The 23,305-nt window shown below is 59.5% G+C and overlaps 2 protein-coding genes across 2 annotated transcripts; both read right to left on the bottom strand.

Annotated features, from left to right (window-relative positions):
• Positions 1-8,176: 8,176 nt before the first annotated feature.
• On the bottom strand, positions 8,177-11,159 carry ACY3 (aminoacylase 3). The gene is given in 5 exon segments (XM_067751036.1): positions 8,177-8,443; positions 9,013-9,040; positions 9,042-9,092; positions 10,054-10,265; positions 11,061-11,159. Coding segments are annotated over 5 exon segments (657 nt in total).
• Positions 11,160-15,300: 4,141 nt separating this feature from the next.
• ALDH3B2 (aldehyde dehydrogenase 3 family member B2) lies at positions 15,301-18,062 on the bottom strand. Its single transcript, XM_067751031.1, has 4 exons — positions 17,536-18,062; positions 16,201-16,832; positions 16,105-16,168; positions 15,301-15,868 (listed from the first exon to the last, which is right to left on the bottom strand). The coding sequence occupies exons 1-4, from the start codon at positions 17,930-17,932 to the stop codon at positions 15,684-15,686; spliced, it is 1,278 nt and encodes a 425-aa protein (XP_067607132.1). The 5' UTR covers positions 17,933-18,062; the 3' UTR covers positions 15,301-15,683.
• Between the last annotated feature and the right edge of the window lie 5,243 nt (positions 18,063-23,305).

Raw genomic sequence — 23,305 nt, 5'->3', positions numbered from 1 at the left:
AGAAAGGGTAGTTATGGGCCAGCCCTGAGCTGGGGAAAGGCTGTGGGCCCCGGGCTCAGCCACCCTCTCCTCGCTGGACCACCCCGTCCCCAATCTGGAGGCCCCGGGACCTGGGCCCTTCAGCCCAGGAGCCACAGAGCCAGTGGGCATGAAGGCAGGGGAAGGACTGTGGGTAGATGCCCACTGAGTCCAGGAAGGAGAGAAGGGCAGGGGTCTGTGTGCCTGTGGGGCCTAAGAGCCTGGCGCCTCAGTTTCCCCCCTGTGAGGTGGGCTGGCAGCTGCCTCACGAGCTCTGGCCTGACCCGCCCGGTGGTTCTGATATGCCGTCACGGCCGTGAACTGGGTCTCCGTGAAGATGAAGGACTTGAAGTTCTCCTGCATGTAGCGCTGGCTGTCTTTGCGTGGGTCCACGAAGACCACGTGGAAGCGCAGCTGGTAGCGGTGCACAGGGCTGAGAATGATCTGCGGGGGGTGCGGAAGGGGTGGGACAGCCGCAAACCCTCTCTGGGGCCGAAGCCCTTCTTCCAGGGCCCGCTGCCCCCATCTGATAGCGGCGGTGCCAGGTCTGAACTTGAGAGTCTGCAGTTCTGTATCAAAGGCCCCTTTGTTGGAGGTTCCAGGCTGCTTGGTGTCTCTCACTCCCACGCCCCAGCTGTCTCGGAACTATCCGGGATCTGACCACCTTTCCCACCCCACTGGCTCCACCCCGCCAGGCCACCGTCATCTTTCTCCTGGATTTCCGCAGCTGCTTCCTGGCTGTACTCCCTGCACACAGCAGCCCCAGTGAGTCAGCTCAGAGCCCTCGTGAGCTACACAGAGTAAAGACCAGAATCCTCTCCACAGCCAACTGGCCCTGCAGAGCAGTGCTGGATGCCCCTAGGATCCCTTCCCCTCCCACTGCCCCTCTGAGCTCCACCCCAGCCAAACGGGAGTCTCCTCACAGCTTCCTCAACTCCCCAGCATTCTCCAGCCTCAGGGCCTTTGCACTTGCTGTTCCGTCTGCCTGCAACGGCTCCTCCTTCTGTACGCACAGGCTCCCTCCTCCACTTCCATCAGACCCCTCTTCAAATAGCGCCTCAGCTGCTTCCTGAGCCCCCTGAACTCAACGGCCCCCTCCGTCTCAGCCCCGCTCCCTGTTTCCTTTCTCTCCTGGCATTTATCACCCTTCTGCCGTCTGGATTCTTTGCTTACCATCTGCCTGGCACCCCAGGAGGTGAGCCCCCGTGAGGGCCGGGATCTTTGTCTGTTTGACACAGTGTCAGTGGTGCCGGGTTCCTGCACCTACGTGGGCCTGGCCCACCCGCCTGGCAGTCTCTGCTGTCCGACCCCCGGCCAGGTGAACTCGGGCACCAAATGCCCAGCCAGCCCTGGCTCGGGCTTCATCACAATCAGGCCTCAGCGTCCCCTGCCCTGGCCCAACCCCTCCCCACTGTGGCCCAGGCCTCACATGGCCGTTGTCGTCCAGCAGGTTGTTGGTCAGCATGAGCTTGTCGAAGGACACAATCTGGCGCATGCACTGTGCGCCCTTGGCCGGCGAGTCGGGGTGGAAGTGCACGCGGCCAGGCGTGGTTGGGTCCGCCTTGCCCGCCACCAGCCAGGCCGAGCTATGGAAGGCATACCTGGGGACAGAGCGAGGTGGCGAGGGCGCCCCGACTGCAGTCCACGGCACCTCATCTGCTGCCCCCACCCGGAGCCGAGACTGACGGGGCATCTCTCCTACTGCCCATGCACTGGCCCCGTCGGCACATGAAGAACCGGAGGCTCCAGAGTGCCATCTGGCCTGGGTTCACCTGCTGCACCTGCTGCCCTGGGCTAGCCCACCCTACCTTCCCAGGTGCGCTCACTGCTGCCCAGGATGGGCCCCCCCCAACACTGCTCCGACTGGCCCCTGCCTCCCTCAGGGTGCTGGTGGGGGTCTACTTCCTCGACCAAGTGCCTGAGGTCTGAGCTGTGACCCCCAGCCAGGCCCGGACCTGTATCTCTTGTCATCCAAAGGCATGAAGTCCATGAGCAGGGCGAAGTCAGCCAGCGTGTCCATGCCCAGGATCTTCACCTGGAAGGTGGGGAACATCCTCCTGCTGGAGGGGCTGCTCAGCAGCTCGACTGTGGTTCCGGCCTGCCCCCCACTCCCGCCACCGCCCCACCGCCCCCCCTGCCACTGCTCATACCTGCCCACCTTGGTGACAATCATCTCTGTGCCCAGCTGGTTGAATTCCTCCCACGGAGCCTTCATCTCCAGCTGAACCGTCACATCAGATACACGTGGGTTCTTGGGGCCCTGCTCTGTGGGCTCAGCCATGGCTTGGGCCCCTGTGGAGCTGGTGGAAGGGCCTGATGGTAACAGGGAGTCCAGCTGGGACTTCCAGCTGGAGCTCGTCATGGGCAAAGGGTAGGTCTCCGAGGGGGCAAATACCCCGAGGCCGGCAGAGAGGAAGGTTGGAGAGGGAGGACAGAGTGTGGGCCCCTGTTCACCTCACCCACCCCCACTCCACCCAGCCAGCCTTCATCTTTCAGGCTGCACCTAGATGCCTCTTCTTCCAGGAAGCTCCCCCTGACTGCCAGGCCTGTTTTCCCACAGGATCCCCAACTCGGCATCACTTCATGAGGTTAATGCTCACTTAAAGCTCCTGGAGACCAGAGACAGGACCTTTCAGGCTCCCCAGGGAATCTTTGAGCCATCAAGAGGCCTAGTGGCCTTGAGCAAATTGTTTCACCTCCCAGAGCCTCAGTTTCCACATCTGTCACAAACGGTTCTTAATATCTGCCTTATAGGGCTGATGTGAGGATTTGTGAGGACACACACGAGCCTGGCACCCAGTAGGCCCTTCATAAAGGACATCTGTTATGGATGACGTGACACGTGGGGTCATGGGGGTGGGGGGTCTTTCTCAGCTCTGGGGAGACCTGGCTGCCTCGTGCTGCTTAAGGAATACTGAGCTGAAGGAGATCCCCGAATTACCACGAACAACTCTTACCCATCTCTGACCCCCCAAACTGGCCCAAATCCTGCCTCCAGAAGCTGGTTCTAACATCTTCTGCTCTGGCCTCCTCACGTTTTTCTAAGGAGCCCACCTTTTGATCTGCAGCCCTGGCACAAGTCTTGGCCAAAAACTTTGCCACAGCTCCACCCTTCTGACTAAAAAAAAAAAACCTAACTATCGATACAACGAGATACTGCTTTACACCCACAGGGATGGCGATTACCAAAATCCAAAACAATCACAAAAACAAGAAATGAAACATTACAAGTGTTGGCGGGGATGTGGAGAAATTGGAACTCTTGTGCATTGCTGGTGGAATCTCAAATGGTGTAAACCCTGTGGAAAACTGCTGACAGCCCTTCAAAATATTAAAGATAGAATTACCATATGATCCGGCAGTTTCACTCCTAGGTATAAACCCAGAAGAATCCAGAGCAAGAACCCGAACAGATATGTGTACATCGGTGTTCATAGCAGCATCGTTCACAATAGCTAAAATGTGGAAGAAACCCTGGTGTCCATCGATGGAAGAGTGGATAAGCAGAACGTGTCTATACAGACACTGGAATATTATTCAGCCTTTAAAAGGAAGGAAATCGTGCCACAGGCTACAACGTGGATGAGCCTTGAGGATGTTATGCTAAGTGAAACAAGTCAGTCTCAAAAATACTGTGTGATTCCACTCATGAGAGGTGCCTAAAGGAGTCAAATTCATAGACAGAAAGTAGGAAGGTGGTTGCTAGGGACAGGGGGAGGGGAAGGGGAGTTAATGTTTAATGGGGACAGAGTTTCAGTTTTGCAAGATGCAGAAAGTTCTGGGGATGGATGGTGGTGACGGTTGCACAACAGTATGAATGAACTTAATGCCACTGAACACTTAAAGATGGTTAAAATGATAATTTTTATGTTTTGTATATTTTAACACAATTACAATTTTAAAGCTAGGAAAAATATCCTGAGAAACAGTTTCTAGCAGCCCCGTAAGGGGCTGAGGACCTGGTAAAACCATGAGATCCTCTGGGCAGAGGTAGAATTTTGGTGTTGGATGGATGGATGCAGAGACGGATAGATAGATGGGTAGACGGAGGTTCCTGGGATGGTATAGCGTGTGATGTGCTGGCCAGAGTCAGTGCACAGTAGGTGCCTGGTGAGAGTGTGGGGCTCTGGGCCCGCGGCCCCATCCTTAGCAGCCCTGAGGGCCACGTGTGAGAAGTGGTACCTCACTAAAGCCCCTGGGAGTTCTGTAGTCTGGAGGTGGGTGGGTCTCACTGGGGCATGAGGGGCATGAAGGGTAGATGGGCTAATGCCCCCCACCATCTGGACCAGGCCATTACATGGGCAACTGCCCATCACCCAGCTGTCCTGCTGGAGCACGTACATCATCCCGGTAACCAATGCCAGCCCCCAGGGTCCATGGTGATGCGTCCCAAGTCGGGGAGGCTCATGGCTTTGCTGGTCCTGGGGCCTTCACAGGCTGGTTACTGGCTTCCAAGTCTTCTACAAGCCTACACCCTGCCCATCCCAGTCAATGTGCCACCCCTGAGCACCCTCAATAACCCTCTGCCCAGCTCCTCTAAAAGCCAGCACCTCTTGGGGTCAGGAGTTGACAGTTTCCCACCAGCATGAAGTCAGGTTTGGAGGGGAAGTTAGAGGTTCCTTGTCCAGCCCCCACCAAACCTTGATACTCACGGGGTGAGGCCCAGAGAGGGGCGGAGCCAGGCCCACGCTCACCAACGTCTGATAAGGCTTTCACTTCCCAGAAATGGCTGTGTCTCCCTGCCTGTCAGCACCCCTATATTTGCACTTGGGTGGCTGTGAGCCCATCGACCCCGCCCTGGGGGATCTGAGGCCTCAGCCTGGGGTGCCCCTGCCCCATGCTCTTGCCCAGGCCCTGGGTCCAGTGGCGTTTCCTTGGTCCCCACGCCCAGTCCCTGCCCCCCACCCCACTCACCCCCGAGCCTGAGCCCACCCATGGGGCTCCCTTGGCCGCCTACCCCTTACCTGCCATGGGGACAGCCCGGACTTCCGGCTCCTGGAGAAGGGCGGCTCAGCTGGGGTCCCTGCGTGTCCCGCCTCTGGTCAGTGCCTCCCGGTCTCCTGGTTCGTTCGGCAGCACGGCTGAGCTCTCGGGCCCTCACTCAGTCCCCAGTCTCCTGGCAGGACTGGCCTTCCCTCCTCGATCGCCCAGGTCTTGGTTCTCCACCCAAGCCAGGCACCTGGTCTCTGTAGGCAGGACCCTGGCTCTGGGGTGTGCAGAGCCCCTTCTCCAAGCCACCCTCGCACTGGACTGTGCAAGGCCCCCGGCTGGGCTGGTGCAGCTCCAGGCGCGATGCCGTGGGGGAGGAGCGCAGGTGGGAAGTCTGTGACGTGGCAAAGCCTCCTCTCCCTCTCCCGGTCCCCCCTCCCGGCTTCCTCCCTTCCCCAGCTAGGAGCCCCCCAGCCATTCCTGATCAATGGGCCCAGACACAGGGTAAGGGCCCATCTCGAGGACAGGCTGGGTGATCTGCAGGGGCCCACGCCTGGTTGACTGGAGCGGCCGGGGCTGACAGGGCCTCGGGGAGGTCAGGGGGCTGCGGTGGTGGCAGGAGCATGGAGGGGTGAATGGCAGAGGCGAAGCTCTCTCCCCAGGACCCAGACACCTGACCTGGGGCTGCTGGTGTGGAATCACCAGGGAGCTTGAGCAGAAAAGGCAAGGGGCAGCAGCCGCAAGTACCAGCAGAGGCAGAGCCCCAGGACTGGATGGCAGGAAGCCAGGTCCTCCTGACCGCTCGGCCCGAGCTATGAGTTATGCAACGCTGCCAGGACCATGACATCTCCGTGCCTCAGTTTCCTCAACTGAACTAAGTGCATAATCACCTCTGCCTGGGATGGGCTGGCCCAGCCTGGGGGGCAGTAAGCTGTCCCCATCCTGGTTGACGGTGCCTACACAGTCCCCACAGTGGGGGACGCTGGCCCAGGTTAGAGGCCTCTGGGGCGTGTCCTGACCAGACACCTTCCCCAGGCGGCCCCTGCCTGTCTGGGGCTGGGCATTCAGGGAACACACAGATCTCCAGTCAGGAAGGCAGAGGAGGGGGGTTCCCCGAAGCTGGTGTCTGCCATGTGGTGCAAGGAGGGTCATCAGGCTAGACCCCGGTTAGCCCACTACAGGAGGGAGCATCGCAGGCTAGCCCCCAGGCCGGAGCACTAGATGAGAGCCCACCGAGCTGGGCATGCTCGACTGGGGTCCCCAAAGGCGGCTGGACCCCCACACCTCCTCCAGAGTCTGGCACTGGGAACAAGGGGTTGGCAGAGGCCATACCTAACAGGGGGCAGAGAGGGGCTGCTCCTCTCGAGTGTGACACCCTGGCCCCTCCCAGAGCCACATGTCACATGTCAGGGGCAGACCTCTCCTCCCTTCAGCTCAGGGAGGCCTGCTGCTTCCACCCCCTGTGCCCCCGGTCCCTGCCTGCCAGGCTGGGAGGATTCCCTCGGGGAGAGCATGGGCCGACCCCTGGCATAGACCCACGGCCAGCTTTGGGAAGAAGGCTGCACCTGCACTGGAGTCTGCTGCTGGGCAAGATGGGGGAGAGTTCTCTGCGCCTGTGTTGGAGGGTCCCAGCAGCCCCCAGGTGCCACCCTGTCCCAAGATGCACAGTGGGGCAGGTGAGAAATAGGCAGGTGATGGAGGGGTTTGGGGGATCTGCACCAGTCCTAGTGGCTCCCCCTCAACCCGGACTCCCAGGGGTCCGGGGTTCTGCTGGCTCCGTGTGTGTGTGTGCTTGCACATGACTTTGGTCCGTGTGCTGGGACACCCCCGCCCCATACACACACATGCTCATGCGTACATGGGCACACTCACATGTCAGCCCAAATGCATAAACGAACTCAAGACCTGATGACCTGCCACCACTCCTGTGCACATGTGCACACGCTCCTCTTACACACACACACACAAACACATACACACCATGCACACAGGCACGCTTCCCTTTACAGCCTCCTCCCCGGCCAGTCCGCCCTTCCTGCCAGGGGCGCCTGCTGGCCCCCTGCCCCCTCATCCCTCTTGCCTGCCAGCCTGTCCCTGGTGCCCCCCATATCCTTCCCACCTTCTCATCTCGCTGCTCAATAGCAGAAGTCAGCGTGGCAGCTGTGCCCGCGGGGAGATGGCTGAGCCAGGCGGCGGGGGTGTAGAGGGCCCAGAGAGTGATGCCTGGAGAGGACGGAGCTCTGGGCTCCACCAGCCCCACTGTCAGGCAGGAGCGATGCTCTCAACACGGGGCGGGGTGGGGTGTGGGCCCCGGGGGTGGAGCATGGAAAGTGTGAGGCTGTGTCCAGGCATCATCCCACCCCATCTAGTTCAGCCCTGCTGTGGACACCCTGCAGAGAGTGCCTGGGGCAGGACTGAGGGGACCCCAGCCGCAGACCCTGTGCCCGCTCCCTCCCCGACGCTGACTTCTGTCCTGGGTGGTGCAGGAGACTTCTGCCTGCCCTACCTGCCCTACCTGCACCTCTTCCCTGCATCCCTGTGCCTGGACGGCTGTCCTGGGTGGGGAGAGCCTTGTCGAGCTGCACCTCTTCCCCAGCCTTGACGCCCCCTGAGCCCCCATGAGCCCTGAGCTCATTACACACCTGGAAATGCACATCTGGGCTGTGCCACCAGCCACATATGGATCCCCCGGAAGAATGGCCAAGGTACTGAGGCTCTCAGAAACACATGTGTGTGCAGACGCCCCCCCCACACACACACACAACCACGGAGCACCTGGGGCAGGCACACGCCTGGACACCCACACACACGGGCACACAGAGATCGACTTTCTGGCCCTGGGAATGCAGAGGGGTTGGAGCCCTCCTCTGGGTCATGGCCTCTGGAAGCCCCTCTGCTGGCCCCAGGACAGTACTTCTCCAAGTCCCCCCCAACATACACACACACTATGGGATCTTCCCCCTGGGCACTGATGAAAAAGCGTGGGCACAGAGACAGCCACCCCTGGCCCCAGTACACACAGAATGTCCAAGACCACCCTGAGCCAGACCTGCCCCAGACCCTGAGGTCACAGAGAGGGGCCGTGCAGGTGAGAGGACATGAACCATGGACCCCTGGACATCTTCCATTTTATAGAATGGGAAACTGAGGCAGGGAGGTGTGGGGATATGGCAAGAAACATGGTACACAGTGGGTGGCAAAGGGAGGGCCCTGGGCTCAAGATTGTGCCTCACGACCCCCTGTTCAGAAGGGAGGGCTGATGCCGGGCAGATGTGGCCTGGATCAGGGACCCTGGCGGGGTGGAGGCCACTGCGGGCAGGGCAGGCACGGAGAACGTGAGCTTCTCAGTCTGGAGGAAGGCAATGCCCTCCTCGTAGTAGGCAAGCTCGTTGATGAACACAGGGTCCATGGTGGTCTCCCCCTCATAGAGCACGTCCTCACCGCTGAACATCTGGAAGATGGGTGCGCCAGGCCGCAGTGGCTCAAAATCTCAGTCCTGGGAGAAGAGCCAAGGACCAAGGTTGCTGGGGCTGACCTCTGCCCTGGCCTCAGTGCGGGCCACCCCAGCAGGGACTGCCTAAGAGATGCTGCTCACTTATGGCCCCGCCCACTTGCTCCTTCACTTCCTCGATCAATGCAACAGGGTGTCTGCTGAGATGCCAACTGGCTCTGTGTCTAGAAATGGAGACACCAGTCACCTTAGAAAGGCACTTGTCATTGTGGAAGTGTACCCTAGTGGTTACGGGCACAGATAGTGAAGCCTGCGTCCAAAGCCTTGCTAGCTGTGTGACCTTGAGCAAGTCACTTAACCTCTCTGTTCCTCAGCTTCCCCATCTGTAAAATAGGGATTATTCTATCTCCTCCTATTATCCTGAAGTCTAAATTAAACAGCTAATAGTGCTTAAAACAGTGCCTGACACATAGTGAATATAATATAAAAGTTTATTAAATAAATTTTTAAATTGTGGGAGAAATCACTCAAAATGTCTCTTATTCAGCATCCACAAGGAAGATGGGTGGTGGCGCAGGTGCGTGGCATAAACGTAGGTGCCTTCCAGGGGAGGCCGTGGTGTTGTGAAGGTCTGGGATAAGTAGAAGCCCGGCCCGAGGCCTTGGGCCCCAGCAGCTGGTTCAGGTCTCTGGCCCTGGCATTTCAGGGGCGAAGATGTAGTGTCAGCCCCTGACAGTCTCCGTCAGTGATCAGAGGGTCAGAGTGTGTGAGTGGTGCGGGGGAGGGCAGCCTTGCGCCGCCGACAGGAGTGAAGCCCCTGAGACCCTGCAGGAGGGACAGAGCAGCTCAGGGGCTCATGTGGATGCCTGCCCCCTCGCACGGCCCCAAACCCTCGGCCTGGCCCTGCCCACCCGCCTCATCAGCTCTCACGCCGGCCACACCTCCAAGCACTGTGCTGGTCTCACCTTCAGGCCTCCTACCTGCTGGGCCCTTCCCTGGAACTCCTCTCCTCTCCACCTGGTTAACTTATACTCACCCTTTGGGGCTTGGCTGAGATCCTGCCTCCTTCCGGAAGCCTTCCCTGACTGCCCTTGACCAAGTTAGATGCTTCGTGTAGCCCCCAGCCCTGCCTTTAGCCTCCTGGTTTGTGGTCGCTGAGTCCTTTCTCTGTCCTTAGTAAGCTGAGGACAGCGCCTCAGTCCTACACCCCATTGTCTCACCCGAGCTGGCCTGAGATGGGGCTCAGAGGTGGGGCTCGGCCAGTATCCACTGAAGGAAGGTATAAACAGTGGTTGCGTAAACGCAGCCTGTGGGGGGCTGATCTGAGGCAAGCCCCGGGTCTGGGGAACCCAGAAGAGGCCCCGTCTCAGCCTGGGATCCGGAGGGGCTTCCTGCAGAAGGTGACATCAATCTGAATTTCTCTAAACTGAAAAGGGAGGAATGGGCATCACAGGCAGAAGGGTGCCTGCTGCCGGGTGGAGGGACTGGACCAGCTTAGCAGGTGGGGGCCCTTGGCAGCCCTGCACTTCGCAGCCCTCCAGGGCTGTCTCTGGGGGAGTAGTCTTCATCTCAGGCTTTAGAGTCCCTACAAGCAATTTCCCAAAGCCTTGTGCAGCTCCCCAGCGGGAGCTGTAGCAGCAGCGCAGGGTGCTCACCTGAGGAAGGACCCGGTGAAGGCATGACTGAGGTCATGGCCCACGTAGCGGCAGCAGGCGGCTGAGGCCACCGGGTTGGCCAGCAGCACAGGCATGGTGGAGAAGCTGAGTCTCTGCCCCTCCCCTGGGACCCGCAGCCAGTGCCGGGCCAGGTAGGCGCTAGCTGTCTCATTGCCGTGAGTGGCCCTGGTCACTGCCACGTGGTGCAGGGCCTCTCAGGGCACCAGCAGCCAGCACGTCGCCGTGTGGGGTGGCGCACCTGGTGGGTGGACCTGCTTAGGCAACCCTGGCACCAGCACAATGCCCAGTGCTTAGAGCTGGGCTGGTGGTGGTGAGCTCCCTGAGGCCTGAGGAGCACAAGCCAGGCGGGGCGGTTGCTTGTCCAAAGCCGTGGTTGGATGTTAGCTCAGCGGTGTCCCACCTGCACCTCCAGTGGCCCAGGTTGGTCCCTCCTGGTGCCTGCAGTCCCTCCATTGGCACCCTTCCCTTGAGGGTAAGCATTGCCCTCCCCTGCCTTTCTCTGAGGAGATCATTTCTCTGCTCCCTTTGGAGAGAAGGGTTTCTTTCTCCCAAGTTGAGAAAAGGGGCCCAGACTTGGGAAGATGGATTCACCAAGGCACACTCCCTATAGCAAGAGGGCTGTGCTCCCATTTTATAGATGGGGAAACCGGGCACAGCAGGGGAAGTGGACGGTGTCACAGGAGCTGGCTGTGGAGTGTCGGGTTCCAGGCGACTCCTGTTCCTTCCTGCCCCTCCCCCATGCTCCTCTGAGCGGGTGCAGGGGCCTTAGGGAAGAAGGGGTGGTTACCTGTCAGTGCAGGTCTCAGCTGCCTGGGCCACCAGGGCTGGGGTGTGCACCTCCTGGAACGATGGGTATTTATGGGCCAGGAGATCCCTGGGCAGGAAGTGTCTGTGCTGAGTTGGTAGAGAGCAGGGGGCAGGAGTGGGTGATGGGCTGAGGTCCACCCTGAGGTCAGTAGTGCTGGGGTCTCCCTGCCTGCCTCTACCTCACACTGTTGCTTGCTGCTGCCGTGGTCCACTGAATCCAGGTCCTGTGGCCACGCCCCTGCTCTTGCCCTTGGTCCCTCCTCTGGGAATCTCAGCATTCCCGCCTCCTGGGGCCAGCTGGGACTCCCGCTGGGGGGCTGCACAAGGCTTTGGGAAATTGCTTGTAGGGACTCTTTAAAGCCTGAGGTGAAGACTACTCCCCCAGAGAGAGCCCTGGAGGGCTGCCAAGTGCAGACCGTTCATTGCCCAGGTGTCCAGCCAAGGAAGGGCAGGTCTGGAATCCACCACTGGCTGAGCCATGGGCCACCACCAGACCAGGCCACCACAAGTTGCCTGTTGAGATGGTGCCTTGGTGGCCACCCAGATGAGGAATATCCCCCTCCCTCCATCCCTTCAGCAACATGCTTCTGTCCCTGCGGCCCTCAGAGGACCAGGGTCACTCCTGGGTCACGCTTTACCCTAAAGGGCTATGAGCTGTGGGGTCCCAGCTTTACAGCTCTTTGGTGGTTTAAACAATTTCTAAATATTTCATTGTTTTTGATCGTTTTCAGGGACAGGTATGACTCAAATGATTCAACTTGCTTTGTTTTGGAAATGACCCTCAGATCCATTTTATAGATGTGGAAACTGAGGCTCAGACAGGATGCCCAAGGGTACCCAGGGCACTAGAGGCAGAACTGGAATTGGAACCTGGGAGGTGTCCAATCTGAGCCCACTCTCCTCTTGCTGCTCTCAAGGGACAAGGGGGTAAGGATGAAGGCTAAGTCCCCCGCACGTGGCCCCAAGTCCTGTCCTTTCCCCAGGAGCCGAGGGTGGTCCAGTGGTCCCTGAGTAGAGAGGCACTGCTGGGCAGTGACCGTCAGGTCACCAGTGCCTCCTGCGTGCCAGCACTGGGGCCCTGAAGCTGGGCCTCCTCCAGGCATCTGGTCCCAGGCCTTCTTCACGACCAGGCTAAGTCCTCCCAGGAGGTGTCAGCCCAGCTCCAGAACCGGGCCCAGCAGCTGGGGCTCCCTCCAGGCCAGCCCTCTTTGCAGCTGCTCAGATCACAGGCAACTCCTCGTGAGGGCTGGGCTCACCTGCACTTTCCTGCTCTCCTGCTCACCCCCATAGGTGGAGCTGTGGGACCTGTCAGGCCTGCTGGTACCTCAGTAGGGTAGCTGGGGGGAGTGGGGTCACTGAATCTTCATGGGCAACGGCCCTGGCGCCGCAAACGGAGGGCAGCTACCATTCGCTCTGTTCGTGGGGCTGGACCTGGGCTCTGGGAGGTTGAGCGACTCGGCCGACCCCCTGGCCAGGGGTGGTGGAGCGAGTCAGTGGGGTGTCTGCCTCCCTCCTGGTCCCTGCTCCCCGCTTCGCTCAGGGTAGGGGCCTCGAGGCCCTGCTTCCTAAGGCAGAAGCCGCAGTCTTTGAGAGGCCCCCCCAGGCTGCCAGGATTCTGCTGTTCTCTGGGTGCTGGGCCTCTTGGGAAGGAAGGAAGGGTCTGAGCACCAGCCCTGGCTATCTGGGGGGTTGCTGGAGACCAGAATGCTTCCTGCCAGGAGGTGGTGGGGCCCCAGCTCTGGGGAGGACAGCCTTAGGGGGTCCTGGAAAGTTTCACTTCCCCTGGCTGGGGTCTAGCGTCGCCCTCTTAGAAGGTATACATATATATTTTTTAATTAATTTATTTTTTAAATTGAAGTATAGTTGATTTACAATGTTGTTTTATATATATATATTTTAAAATTATTTTAATTTTTTAAATTAATTCTTCATTATAGGTTATTACAAGGTATTGAATATAGTTCCCTGTGCTATACAATAGGACCTTGTTTTTATTTTATATATGGTAGTATGTATATGTTAATCCCATACTCCTAATTTATCCCTCCCCCACTTCCTCTTTGGTGACCATAAATTTGTGTGTTTTTTTAGTTTTTGTTTTAAATTTATTTATTTATTTATGCTGTGCCGGGTCTTAGTTGCGGCATGCGAACTCTTAGTTGCGGCATACATGCAGGATTTAGTTCCCCAACCAGGGATCGAACTCGGGCCCTCTGCGTTGGGAGTACAGAGTCTTAAACATTGGACCACCAGGGAAGTCCCCATAAATTTGTTTTCTATGTCTGTGAATCTGCTTCTGTTTTGTAAATAAGTTCATTTGTACTAATTTTTAGATTCCACATATACGTGATATCATATAATATTTGTCTTTCTCTGACTTACTTCACCTCATGGGATAATCTCTAGGTCCATCCATGTCGCTGCAAATGGCATTATTTCATTCTTTTTATGGCTGAGTAATATTCCATTGTACATTTGTACATTACATTGTACATTCCTTATCCATTCATCTGTCGTTGGACATTTAGGTTGCTTCCACGTCTTGGCTATTGTAAATAATACCACTACAAACATTGGGGTGCATATGTTTGTTTGAATTAAAGTTTTCTCCAGCTATATGCCCAGGAGTGGGATTGCTACATCACATGGTAGCTCTATTTTTAGTTTCTTTAAGTAATCTCCCAGGAACAGCAGCCCCCAATCCCAACCGAGTGTGCAAGCTCGTGTGTGTGTGCGCTGGTGTCTGAGGATCTGTGTATTCATGTCTGTGCTGCGTGTACCAACGTGTGTGCGAGCCACAGCAGTGAGAACAGTCTGGAGGTGGGCCTGCTGAGTCACACCTCTGAGCCCCAGGAAGTAGAGGGGGCCCCCAGCCCCCACTGGCTCTGACACCCCTCCCTGACAAGCTGTGTGACTTGGGGAGTCAGTGCCCTCTCTGGGCCTTGGCTCCTGCCTGTGAAATGGGAATGAGGCTCCCTCCTGGGTCCGGGCAGCTGTGAGGAGTAAGGGAGCAAAGGGGCAGGTGCAAGCTTGGAGAACGGACACATGCGCAGCAGACCCTGGCCTGATGGAGGGCAGAGGCATCGTGAGTATCCAAAGGTCCAGCTTCTTCACTGCAGTTGAGGAAACTGAGGCCCAGAGCAGGGTCAGAACCTGAACCATCCCACAAAATTGTAAGTCTTGGCTCAGGAGAGCCACGTGACCTGGGAGCCACACCCAAGGGCCACTTTGTTTTTTGTTGTTGCCGCTACTGTTGGTTTTGGCCACACCGCGACATGCGGAATCTTAGTTCCCCAACCAGGGATCAAACCCGCGCCCCTTGCAGTGGAAGCATGGAGTCTTGACCACTGGACTGCCAGGGAAGTCCCTGTCCAGGGGCTTTGGAGCCCCTGCCTGTCCCTCTACCATCCTGACCGGGTTCTGAGTCCCCCTTTGGCCTCTGCTCACCCCCTCCTGTCAGCCTTTCACGGCGCCCTCATATCAGGTGTTCCTTTATGACCCCAGGACCACCCTGCCCACTCCTTCTTGCTGGCCTAGTGTCCTGGGGTGGGGGTGGGAGGAGGAATCACCCCATATTGTTGTTTTTCTTAATGACCCACTCTGGACTGTGGCCTGTTCCCAGGGTGGAACCAGCATCTAAGGGACCCTGGGACCACCCCCAAGCCTGGGGACAGCAGCATGCCATGACTGCTGGACAAGCAGAGGCTGCTGTCACAAAAACTGTGACTGTGACAGAGCCCTGGGAAGCTCTGGGAGGTGTGTGGCCAGGGGCACCTCTGCAGCCAGGGCCTCTGCCCAATGCTGGCTTAACTTACATGAGAGTCTGGACTCTACTATGTCTGGGGTGGGGGCCCCTGGGCCCCAGACACATATGATCACATTTAACACTCACACCAACTGTAAGAGGCAGGTGGGAACCCCATTCTACAAGATAAGGCTCAGAGAAGTTAAGGGACATGCCCAAAGGCACCCAGTAACCATATGGCCATGGACTGACGCAAACCCAAGCTTTCTAGGTGACGGAGCTACTGCAGGGACGGGTAGGGTTCTGTGTGAGCCAGATGAGGGCCACGAGACCATAAATCCCACTGTCACTCAGCTCTGCCCTGCTTTACCCTATAAACTCAGTTCAGCCCTATCCTGGCTCTAAATCTGTTTTCCCATGTGTCAGATGAAGAGACCAGATTTAGATTCTGCCCGCCCTGACCTCTCTCTGGGAGATTAGAGCAGGAATGAGGATGTGGCCAGCATGAGCACAACCCCCTCCTGTGCCCATAGCAGACATCACTAATCAACCATCGCACTCCTTCCTATAGATTCCACACACACCATCAGAGTCCTTGTAAATAACGCACTTCAGGCCAACACCAGCGACTGGCCAGACCTGAGTTCAAGATCAGATCACTTCAGGTGAGACAAACCCAGCTCCCCAAACCAGGTGTGACTGGAGCTGTTAGAAATCACTCTGTATTTTGGGAGCTTATTTTTAGATCTGACGTGAGGGAGTCTTTTCTAACCACCAGAGCTGCCCAACCTTGGGGGTAAGTTCTCTGTCATCAGATATGTTCAAGCAGAGGGTCAACAAATCTGTCAGGAGGCTGCAGAGAGGACTTTGGCCCTGAAAGGGGCTGGACTAATGTCCCAGAGGTCCTGCCCAGCCAGGGGTCTGTTCAGACAAAGCCCCAGGAGCAGGATCTTTGTGTTCCTGGACAGGACACCAGCCTTTGGGGGGCCACTGAGCACCTGGGCAACAGCAGGACAGGGGGGTCGTGGGGATGGGGCACTGGAGATGGACAGGGTGCTCACAGAAGGAGGCAGCGCTGGTTGCCCAAGGCCCAGCTGAACAGCTGCTGTGTGCAGGCAGAAAAGGGCGAGTAGCGGATGTCCTTGAGCTTCTCCAGGCCCGAGGGGGAGAGCAGGCAGGCGCGGTGGTGGGAGAAGGCGTTGAAGGAGAACTTGCTGTGGTAGCTGCCCATTCCGCGGTTGTGTGCATGGGCACGGAAGTGAGGGCCCGTTCAGCAGCAGCCCACCGCCCAGCAGGGAGCTCAGGGAAAGCCAGGCCATTCTAAGAGCCATTTTGCAGGTAAGGAAACTGAGGCCTTGAGAGGCCTGGGGCCTGGATCAACAGTGAGGGAAGGCAAAACTGGGCCTTCCTGGGTCTGGGGTGCCAACCTGAGCTTCCCTGGGAGTTGGGGCTGGAGGGTGAAGGAGGGCAGGGCTCAACGACTCCCCCTAGTGGCAGGGACGGCAGAGTCGGGTGGATGAAGCCCTCCTTGCCTCCAAAGGGGCCGCTGCTGATCCGGTGAGTGTCGCCCCTCTGAGCTCACAGAGGGGAGTCCGTGGCCCTGAGAAGCGGCACCCAGAGTCACAGCAGCAGCAGTGCACAGGCTCCATGGCGGCCAGCCTGGCTCTGCCTGCCGCGTCCCACCTTGGCTCTGCCCCCTCCCCCTTCAGGGGCTCTGCTCGCCCACACAGAACTTTTGCACGACTGAGGACAAGAGGGCCGCCCCGGGGCAGGACAGATAGAGAGGGCACCTCGTCGTCCGGGCGGGAGCTGCCCCGGCCAGGGCAGACAGTTGGCCAGCCACGTGTTGCCAGCTTCTTGACGCTGCCCCCCGTCTCTGCCAGGCACCTGTGTGCAGGGAGCCGTTGTCCAGTGGCCTGGATTATAGTCACACAGGAGGCACCTGCTGCCCTAACCCTCACAAGTGGGCCGGGAAAGGGGAGGTGACCGGTCTCACCCTTTTGGGCCCCTCTGTTGCTCCCACCTCTGTCCAGCCCCACCTGGCTGCTGTTGGAGAAGGCGTACAGGGCCAGGGGCTTCTCCCGACGGCGGATGAACTCGACGGCCTCGTCCAGGCTCCTCACGTTCATGATGGGCAGGATGGGCCCGAAGATCTCCTCCTGCATCATCGGCTCCGTCTCCTGCACGCCCACCAGCACCGTGGGAGCTGCCCGGGCACAGGGCACGGCTCAGCCCCAGGGCTGGGGCCTCGGGCAGGCAGGGCCCAGGGACCCAGGGCTCCAGGCTCAGGGACGTTCTGGGGAAGGTGATCTCCCCACAGCCCCCGGGAAGTGACCTTGAGGGGCTCCCCAGCCTGACCGGGGCCCGTGGGGCCCAGAGAGCCCCTCAGCCTTGGTCTTACAGTCAGAGGGTGACCGGACCTGAGGTCCCGGGTCCCAGCCTGCGGGGGAGCAGCGTCACCCTCTGAGCCGTTCGGCCCGGGAGACTGGGGCTGCTTTGTTCACAGCGTAGCGGGTGCTCAGGACGGGCTGTTGAAATTCAGAACCAGGAATCGTGGGCTCATAGGACCTGGGGTCATGGCCCCGTGGAGCAGCAGATCTTGGGGCTGAAGTTTGGAACCTGAGCCCTAGAACTCCGGGGTCTGAGCTTGGAGAATCCAGAGCCTGGGCCAGAGGGCTGAGTCGTGGGGTCACAGGCTCAGACACGGCAACGCGGAACACTGGCGTCACAGAATCGTGGCACCAGAGCCGTGGACCAGGCTGGGCTCTAGCAGTGGGGTCGGGGAGCCTCAGGGCCCGAGGTTACAGGCTGGGCCCAGACTCGGGGCCCAGCTGTGGCCCCCAGCGTGGGGGGGCCTTAGCTGGGGTGGGCTGGGAGTGGGGCACAGTGGCAGGGAGGGCGGGACTCACCGATGTAGCGATCGCTTTCATCAGTCTGGCCCCCGATGGCCACGTGGCCACAGCTCAGCAGGCCCCGGAGCCGCTGGAAATTCTTCTCACTGATGATGCGGCCCAGGTCTGGGGAGCTCTGGGGGTCTTCGCCATAGAAACGGGTGATGGCACTCTGCAGGGCGGGCAGCAGTCGAGCCTGCGTTTCGGGGCTGCACAGGATATAGTCGGGGGCCACGCAGGTCTGGCCGGAGTTGAAATAGTGGAAGAAGGCCACGCGGTTGGCCACGGTCTGGGGGTCGCAGTTGTCGTCCACGTAGCAGGGGTTCTTGCCCCCCAGCTCCAGTGTGACGGGTGTCAGGTGCTTGGTGGCAGCAGCCATGACGACCTTGCCTACTCGGGGGCCCCCTGGGGACATGAGAGTTGACCCCAAGCCTCAACTGCCCTTGGCCAGATGGTTCAGGCACCACCTTCCCAGCCCGTCCTGGCTCACCCACTGGGTTATGCCCCCTGCCCTGCTGCCCCCGGATCCCACCGTGCCAGGCCCTCCTGCCTGGGTTGATTGCCACCTGGGACGCTTCACCCCACTGGCCACCAGCAGCACGCAGTTCCCTGAGGGGCGGGGCGGGGCGGGGAGAGGGGTGGTGGGGCAGGGCGGGGCGGGGCGAGGGGGTGGGGTGGGGCGGGGTGGGGAGAGGGTGTGGCCAGTTGTAGCCACTCCCCGTCTCCATTCAGTCCTCACACCTGCAGGGCAGGTGCCGGCCTTACTCCACCTTCAGGGGAAGAATATGGTACAGAGAGTTGCCCTGCCGGCCCCAAGGTCACACAGCCTGAGGATGGTGGGCCAGATGGGAACCAGGCCTTCTTAGCCACCTGGTGCCCCTCTTTCCTGTCTCTGTGGGTGGCTGTGAGGCCACGAGGCTGGGGGGACTGGCAGGGGGCAGGAAGGAGGAGGCTCTCTATCACCTGCCGCGAGGGCGCCCACCAGGGGCACCAGGGGTAGATACGGGGGTAGTTCCAGGGGGCGATGATGAGCCCCGGGCCCAAGGGCTCCTTCCGGATGAAGGCCGAGTCCAGCGGCATGAGCCGGGGTTTGGGACAATGAGGCCCCACCGAGGATCACCCCAAAGCCCACTCCCCCAGAGTCCTCGAGCTGCCTGTGCAGTGGAGTCCCCACAAGGAGACAGAGGTCCCGAGAAAGTCAGCGACTCTCCCTGGGCCTGGGCCGAGCTGCCCTGGAATTGCCCCTGCCTGGCCCGTGGGCTCACCCTGGCGGGGCGTCCATGGGAAGGCCTGCGGCAGGGCTGACTGCGGCCTTGGAGCCCATCTGGGCTTTGGCCTGACGTCCAAGGGAGCCCCAGTGGGGCTGAGAGTGGAGAGGGATGGGGTATGGGGGTGGGAAGAAGGAGCCCAGCAGGGCCTCTGGGGGGGAACTGCCTGGACCTTGAGCAAGGAAGTGCTCTGAGCACCCCAGCTGAGGCCACGAAACCGTACCATTGCCTGTGCCTCTGCGTCTCTGTCTGTCTGTCTGTTTGTCTCTCTTTCTCTGTGTGTGGACGTGAGTCGCCCTCAGAGTCCAGCAGCATCCCACAGGCCCTGAGCCCAGGACCTCTGCCTCAGAGCGTTGGCCATGGAGTGAGATGGGTCTCAACGTCCCCCGTGGGCACCCTGTGGGCCGGGGGCCCCATCGGCACCTCCCCCTCCTCCTGTCTGAACCTCAGGCTCCTCATCTGGGAAGTGGGGACAGCACTCCTCCATGGGCGTGTACAGCACAGGCCTGGCCGCTGAGCTTATTATTCTTAGGAACCATAAGACGGGGAAAGCACTGGTGCCCGGCTCAGGGGGCCACCCAAGCTGAGGAATATGGGGAGATAGGAACAGAGACTGGGCACGTTCCTGGGCAACACCTGCAGAACGACCTCCCTCCGCCTGGCAGTGAGGCCCTCATTCCCGGCACTGTCCATCCCCTCCCCCCATCCCACGGCCTGGGGGAGGACGTGGCCCACAGTAGGTGTTCAGTAAGGACTTGTCCACCATGTCTTGGGCTGGAATGGGCCCCAAGCTGTGCCCACCCACAGCCGGGCCCAGGGGTGGCCCCACCTAGACCCCTGCCCCAGATTGCAGAGGGGCAGAGGGAAGTCAGTTCTAGGCCCCGGCTCCGGGCCGAGAGGGGCAGGGGGCCGTTTCCTCCCGAGTGCGTCCTGGAGGAGCTGGGCCTGGCTGGGGCTGCTTTGGGCCCAACTCTGACCACTGGCAGCGCCCACCCTCAGTCCAGGGTTGCCTGGAGCCCCTTCAGGCCTGCAAGTTGCAGGGCTGACCCAGAGCTCTGCCTGCAGTGCCAGCATCACCTCTCTCACCTGGCTTTCCGGGCTGGGGTCAAGTGGCTCGTGGTCCGATCAGCCCTGCTCTGACTTTGTCCATGGCTCCCTAGAGCCTCTCTAGGGCTGAATCAAGGCCCAGAGTGGAGGAGTCTGGGGTGAGCTATGGCATCCAGGTGTCCTGAGGTCTGTCGAGGGACCCTGGCCCCAGCTCAATCATACGTTTCCCAGGTGAGGCAAGCAGGGCAGGGGTTCCCTGACTTTCTCCACTGTCACTGTCTGTGTCCTCACTGTGCACACCTGGAGTGCCTGGGGACAGCCTCAGGCTTAGCTTGTGCATGGCCGAATCCCAGCCCCACCATTGCCCAGTCAAATGAGGAGGCAGACGGCTGAATGGGGCTGAGGTTGGCCGCATACCCAGGGGCCCTGGAGCGGGACGGCTGGCCCTTGCTCCTTATCCCAGGTGCTCGTTGAGGTGGGGCTGACTAGGGACCCTGGCTGCTGACCAGGCAGGGCCTGGCTGGACCTGGGCCACAGAGGTGACCACGGCAGACCTAGCCAGCCTGTGCAGAGCTCACGGTCTAGACATGGAACAATAATGACACTGAAAACAAGACAATTATAAACATGAGCTGGTGGGGTTTCCTTGGTGGTCCAGTGGTTAAGACTCTGTGCTACCAGTGCAGGGGGCCGGGTTCGCTCCTTGGTCAGGGAATTAGATCCCTCATGCTGCCACTAAAAGATTCCGCGTGCAGCAACTAAGACCTGGCGCAGCCAAATAAATAAATACTAAAAACAAAACAAAACAAAAACAAATAAATGAATTGGTGCCGCAGGCCCTGGGAGAGGCCGGCTGGAGACCCGGCAGAGGCCCCGACTGCAGTGGGAAAGGGGCAGGGCAGGGCCCTCGGAGGGCAGGCGTCGGGACAGAGGGGCCGGCACATGCAAAGGCCCTGTGGGAGCAGATTTAGAGAAACAAGATGCAACTGGGCAGGTCAGCAGCCTGACAGGACCTTCACATAGGGATTTGGGACCTATTCTGTGGGCACGAGAACACAGGCGGGAGGGGAAGCAGAGCTGGCGCCTGGGGCCCAGTGCTCAGCGTGCATCGTCTCATTTAAGCCTCAAAGGTCTTTTTGTTACCTCGTTTTAAGGAAGAGCAACCCGAGGCTCTGAGAGGTGATCCGATTTGCCCTCCTCACAGCTGCTACGTGGTGGCTTCAGTCCCAGGTCTGGTGGCCCTGCAGCACCTCCCCACCAGCATCAATGTGGCCCTGCACTTTTTTTTGACTTCTCAGCATCTTTCTGCAGCTTCCAAATTTTCTACAGTGAGCATCCAATGCTTCCAGAATCAGAAATGAACAGTGAGTGTTGCTTCTACAACCTCCCAAGAAGCTTCCCTCGTCCCAACTCCCCGGCACGTCCCAATCACAGCCCGGGCCACGCCTGGCTGGCCCCCGTCTGTCCACACGCCACCTCCTCCCCCAGCCTGGGGAGCCTCTCGAGGGAGGACAGGGTCTGCCTCTACCCCCGGGGCCAGGCCAGCAGAGGCCAGGGATGGAGGGTTCCTCCGAGGGTACTCCTGGTTGTCACAGGGGTTGTGGGGGGGGGCGGGGGGAGTGAGGTTTAGACAGCATGACGGGCCGGAGGTCACGTACACAGCTGGGGCAGGGCAGCACCCACCTCCCTGTGCTGAGCCAGGCCCCAGGACCATGGCCCCCCACCCTGTGGACTCACATCCCATTCATCTCCCCGCACCTCGTGCTGCTGGCCCTCACCCCGGGACCCCAGGTACCCCGCAGGTGTGGGCTCCGACCCTGGACCCTTTTGCTGAGCCTTTGCTCTCTGCCTGACATGCTGCCTTCACATGTGCTGACTCTGCTCCTGGCCCATCTCACCCCTGCCTCTGCTGACGGCCAATCCTCCCAGGAGCCTGCGCAGCCCCCCACCAGATGTCGCGGGCCCACGTCTGGCAGTGGCGTGGCACCCGGGCTGACCTCACCGAAGCTCCAGCTAGTCTGGCCTCCTCCTGGTTTATACATCGGCACCTCTGGCAGCTGCCTCACCTGACCTGGCACAGCTGGCCTGGGAACAGGTCTGGCAACTCCAGGCTGCTCTGTGATCACTGGGGAGGGCCTGGCAGAAAGTTACCTGATAAGGAGAAAGGTTACAGGATGAAAATATCAGTGGGACCCTGGCAGCCTCCTCCAGGACGCCCTCAGCCTGCACCCTCAGCGGCCCACCGAAGCCCCTGCACCAGGTCCTCAAGTCTATGCCCCCATCCCCACCCTGCAGGGCTCCTTCATTTGCATGCTCCTAATGTGCCCGACTGGCATCCTTGGGGCAGAGGGAGGGGCCCTGGCAGCTGCAGAGAGAGCCTGGACAGGCTGGGGAACCTGTGGCTGCAGGGCGGCACACCTCATTCCTTTTTTCCCTTATTCTTCTGTTTACTGTGTGACCCTAGGCAAGTTACTTAACCTCCCTGAGCCTCCCTGGGGTAACATTTGCACTTAATTGTCGTGGTTCTTGAGAGGATCACATGAGAAGATGAAAGAATAGACAAGACATTTCATAGCTCCTGGCGCAAAATCGGGCGCTCTTAAGTGTTGGCTACTAATGTTTCCACGAGCCTTTCTTGAGCACCTGCTAGGTTCTGGGAAGCAGCAGAAGGGGCTCAGGCCCCACCGCTATCCCTCATGTATGGTCTGACCCTGTCCCCCCAGCAACCCCCAGCCTGTCCCAAGGGACCAAAACACCCGCGGCCAAGGGCTGTGGAGAGCTGTTCCAGGCAGAGCGTGAGAACCCCCTGGCATCGTGGGCATCATCCCTGGCTGTGACTGGAACCAGGCCAGCGGGAGCCACACAAGACACCAGAAGGGAAGCCAGGGCTGGCAAGTCCAGTCTAAGAGCAGGGCGCGGGGGCTAGAGACCGACGAGGCCCACCTCCCTGGAACCATCGGATTATGCACTTCAAAGGGGTGAATTGTATCTCAGTAAACCTGTTAAAACAAACTAGGGAATCCCCTGGCGGTCCAGCGGTTAGGACTCTGCGCTTTCACTGCCGAGGGCGTGGGTTCAGTCCCTGGTCGGGGAGATCCCGAAAGCCTCACCTCGCGGCCAAAAAACAAACAAACAAACAAAAAAACGAAACAAACTAAACTGAATGGAACCGGTAAGCAGCCTGAATAACCCGCAAGCCAATGAAAATATGTCCAAAAACCTCCAGAGCAATTGCGAAACGCAGAATAAAACGATTGTAAGACGCTTTGCAAACCCGTCGGATGAGTTTCCTGCGGCTGCCCTAACAAACGGCCGCAACCGTGGAGGCTGGAAACGGCGGGGTTACTGTCTCCCAGTCCCGGAGGACAGAAGTCCGAAATCCAGGTGCTGCCAGGGCTGCACCCCCTCTGCAGGCTCCAGGGGAGGGTCCTCCCTGGCCCCTTTGGCTTCTGTGGCTGCTGGCGCTCCTCGGC

This window comes from Pseudorca crassidens, chromosome 9, assembly GCF_039906515.1.
Source record: "Pseudorca crassidens isolate mPseCra1 chromosome 9, mPseCra1.hap1, whole genome shotgun sequence".
Taxonomy (NCBI): domain Eukaryota; kingdom Metazoa; phylum Chordata; class Mammalia; order Artiodactyla; family Delphinidae; genus Pseudorca; species Pseudorca crassidens.
The sequence above is the reverse complement of the archived record's forward strand: the minus strand, read 5'-3'. Positions and strand labels throughout refer to the sequence as shown.